We start from the raw sequence: 3,165 nt of genomic DNA on the forward strand, positions 1-3,165 counted from the left end.
TCCACCTCCCTGCCACGGCAGCCACAGCAAAGGGGCTGCGGAACCACCGCCCAGAACAGCAAGTGCTGCTCTTGTTTATTCCTTCCCTGGAAAATTTCAGGAGAATGACTAAGTGGTGAATTTGTGGTTATTACTGTTGAACTCCAGCATTGGCACGCATCAGGCAGCCACTGGGGAAAACTGGAGAAAACAAACTGGCTTTGCCTCTCGCTCTGGGCCAGCCACAGCAAAGGGGCTGCGGAACCACCGCCCAGAACAGCAAGTGCTGCTCTTGTTTATTCCTTCCCTGGAAAATTTCAGGAGAATGACTAAGTGGTGAATTTGTGGTTATTACTGTTGAACTCCAGCATTGGCACGCATCAGGCAGCCACTGGGGAAAACTGGAGAAAACAAACTGGCTTTGCCTCTCGCTCTGGGCCAGCACCAGCTCTGGGGCCAGTGGGATGGGGAGGGCGGCCGGCAGCACTCCCCCCTCAGAGCTGGCGTGCCCTCGCAGGAGCGCTGGGCTCCGCTCAGGGTCCCTGGCGCTGCGGAAGGATTGTGGTTACGCTGTGACTGCCCAGAGAGTGGTGACCGCTCAGCTGAAAGAAGACGAGAACTCATTCTGCGCAGGCGCCATCGCTGGCACAGCGGGCGCTGGCCCCCGAGACAGCGGCAGGCAGCTGGCACTGCCACGCACCACGGGGTCAGGCATCAGGTGTGTACAGGAGAGCAAAAGCCTTTGATAAGGGGGTGGTCACCATGAAAAATGCTTCCCGAAGCACTGCCTGTCCTTGGGAACAGGAGCAGTTTTCCCCCTCGGCCCCCAGATCGCTGGTCCATTTGGGGCTGTCTTCATGTGCCCTTCTGAAGAAATCTCGGTGTCTGATGTAGCGAAGCCGGCAGAGAAAGCATGATTTGATCCTGGTTCCACAAGCTAGGCGAACCTTTTCCAACTCAGGAATATAAGAACAAAAGAATGGGCTCTCACGCATTTAAGCATATTCAGACTCACACCCCTCCTGGACCACAAGTCAAGCTACTTCCAGGGGGCTGCCAGATTTCTGGGAATGCCCAACATCTGCCTACACTTCCTCACCAGGCTCGGGCATTTAGTGGCTAACCTATTTTGCCTCAGTTTCCTTCTACGGTCATACCGCCCTGCTTTCAGCAGCATTTCCAGGGCAACGGGGCCAGGGTGAGGAAGGCAGCCCTGTGCCGTCTCCCTGCCCCAGCCTCGGGGATGCTGGAAGGTGAACAGGTCCTGCTGCACCCAGAGCGGTCTCAGCCTCCTGCAGTTCCACTCGTTTGGTCAGCAGGATTACCGTGTCAACGGGCAGCGTGCTGCAGACTGGCCACCTCTGCGCTCAGAACGAGGAGCATGATCAGCGACACACACACATCACCACGGTGCTTTCCTCTGTAGAACCTGTAACCATGACCCTCGGGAAACTTCCCAGCCCCAACATTCTCCTGCACCGTGACTCCAAGTGCATCCCTAATACCTTCCCGCAGCCTGCCAGACGAGAGCAACCTGCGTGCCAGAAGCAGCCCTTTGGGATTTCATATCCCTCTTTTGCTATTTTGCGATTAATCGGACTGGAAGCGCAGAAGTGGCCAGGGAGGATCCCCCGCACCTCCCACAGCTCGGGTCCTTCCAGCCTAGTTCCCCCACCTCACTTTCACATCCCAAAGTGGCACACTTCCAACTCCCCTGGGAATTCACCCTTTCCACTGCTGCAGGCAGGTTACCAGGTGGGGCTAACACTTGTTCAGAGACTTCTGCAGGTCTGGTGGACACAGCCCTGGAGGTAGAGCAAAACCCATGCAGGGAGTGGGAAGAGGGCAAGACCCTGAAGCCCTGACCAGCCACAGCCCTTCCCACGCCAGAAAGCAGCCGCATACCCACGCGGTTCTGTGTGCCAGGGGTTATCAGTGGGCAGCGACCCAAAAGCACAAGTTTCTTCAGAATTGGTCACCCCTGGTCACTGCTCCCCTCAGCCAGCCACCCAAAGGAGACAGAGCCGGTGCTGCTGCAGCCCGCTTTACAGAGGTGGCACACAGACAGGTGCCCCAGGAAGCTGCTCCCCCAAGGAACAGTGTGATGGTGGGACACAGGCTGCAGACCAGCCCCTTCGAACCCCCCCGCAGTGATGCAAACAGGGGGCTTCAGGAAAGTGCCCGAGAAGGGAGGGGGTCTGTTAAGTTTTATTCCTCACCTGGCAAGGCCTTTGCCCATTTGACCACGTAGACCAGCTGCCTCTCCCCAAGCTCGTTCAGGCTGCTCAGCAGGTTGGAGAAGGAGTCCGGCTGGCTGTTGTCGTGGCCGGCACACACCACCCCAGGCTCAATGGCCTCCCGGGCGCTCAGAGGCCTTTGCCCATTTGACCACGTAGACCAGCTGCCTCTCCCCAAGCTCGTTCAGGCTGCTCAGCAGGTTGGAGAAGGAGTCCGGCGGGCTGTTGTCGTGGCCGGCACACACCACGCCAGGCTCAATGGCCTCCAGGACGTTGAGGAAGATGGGCTGGCACTCATACCCATCAATGTGCGTCATCACCATCTTGGGAGCTTGCTCCTCTGTGGGGCTGGATGAGCTGGCTGCCTCCACATCATCTTGTGTCTTCAGGTTACCCAGCTTCTTCAGTTTGCGGGCTGTGGAAATGACACGTTTTAGTGTGACACTTAAAAATAAAAGTCTGAGGTTTCTTGGCCTCCAGCTCCATCCCTTTTATTCATCAGGAAAGGGAAACGGCTGGCCAGCAGCAGTTACTCCTTCAGCACGCACAGCCTGAAGAGCACCCCGGCATCACAGACCTCACACAGGGACAAAAGGGAGCACACACAGCGCGAGGGAATTCATTTGCTCATTAATCTTACATGGAAAAGAACAAGCAGCATTTACACCCCCAGCCAGGACCAGTCTCACATTAAATCCCACTTAGAAATGGAGAGGAAGGACTGGGGAAAAGAGGTGATTCGATTCAAACAACTACTCACACAAAATTAAAAAGGGAAACACCACAAGCAAATAAGCTCGGTAGATGGTCACGTTCCAGGGAAAAAAGCCATTGCACCCATATGCTCAGGTGGGATTCTTCCACCCCAGGCTGGAGGGGAAGCAGCCTGCAATTGTGAGAACTGCCTCCTCCCTCCGGGGGTTCCTGCAGCCCCTCCTGCCCCAGAACC

The 3,165-nt window shown here is 56.6% G+C and overlaps 1 protein-coding gene across 1 annotated transcript in view; it reads right to left on the reverse strand.

The window, feature by feature from the left end:
• Window positions 1-2,326: 2,326 nt before the first annotated feature.
• LOC104489938 (androgen receptor-like) overlaps window positions 2,327-3,165 on the reverse strand; it is a gene marked incomplete at its 5' end in the record, with an annotated part of 14,257 nt that continues 13,418 nt past the window's right edge. The window contains one exon of the mRNA XM_010132158.1: window positions 2,327-2,631. Coding sequence (XP_010130460.1) covers window positions 2,327-2,631 — 305 coding nt within the window. The remainder of the gene's footprint in view (window positions 2,632-3,165) is intronic.

This window comes from Buceros rhinoceros, unplaced genomic scaffold (genome assembly GCF_000710305.1).
Source record: "Buceros rhinoceros silvestris isolate BGI_N320 unplaced genomic scaffold, ASM71030v1 scaffold25422, whole genome shotgun sequence".
Lineage (NCBI taxonomy): Eukaryota > Metazoa > Chordata > Aves > Bucerotiformes > Bucerotidae > Buceros > Buceros rhinoceros.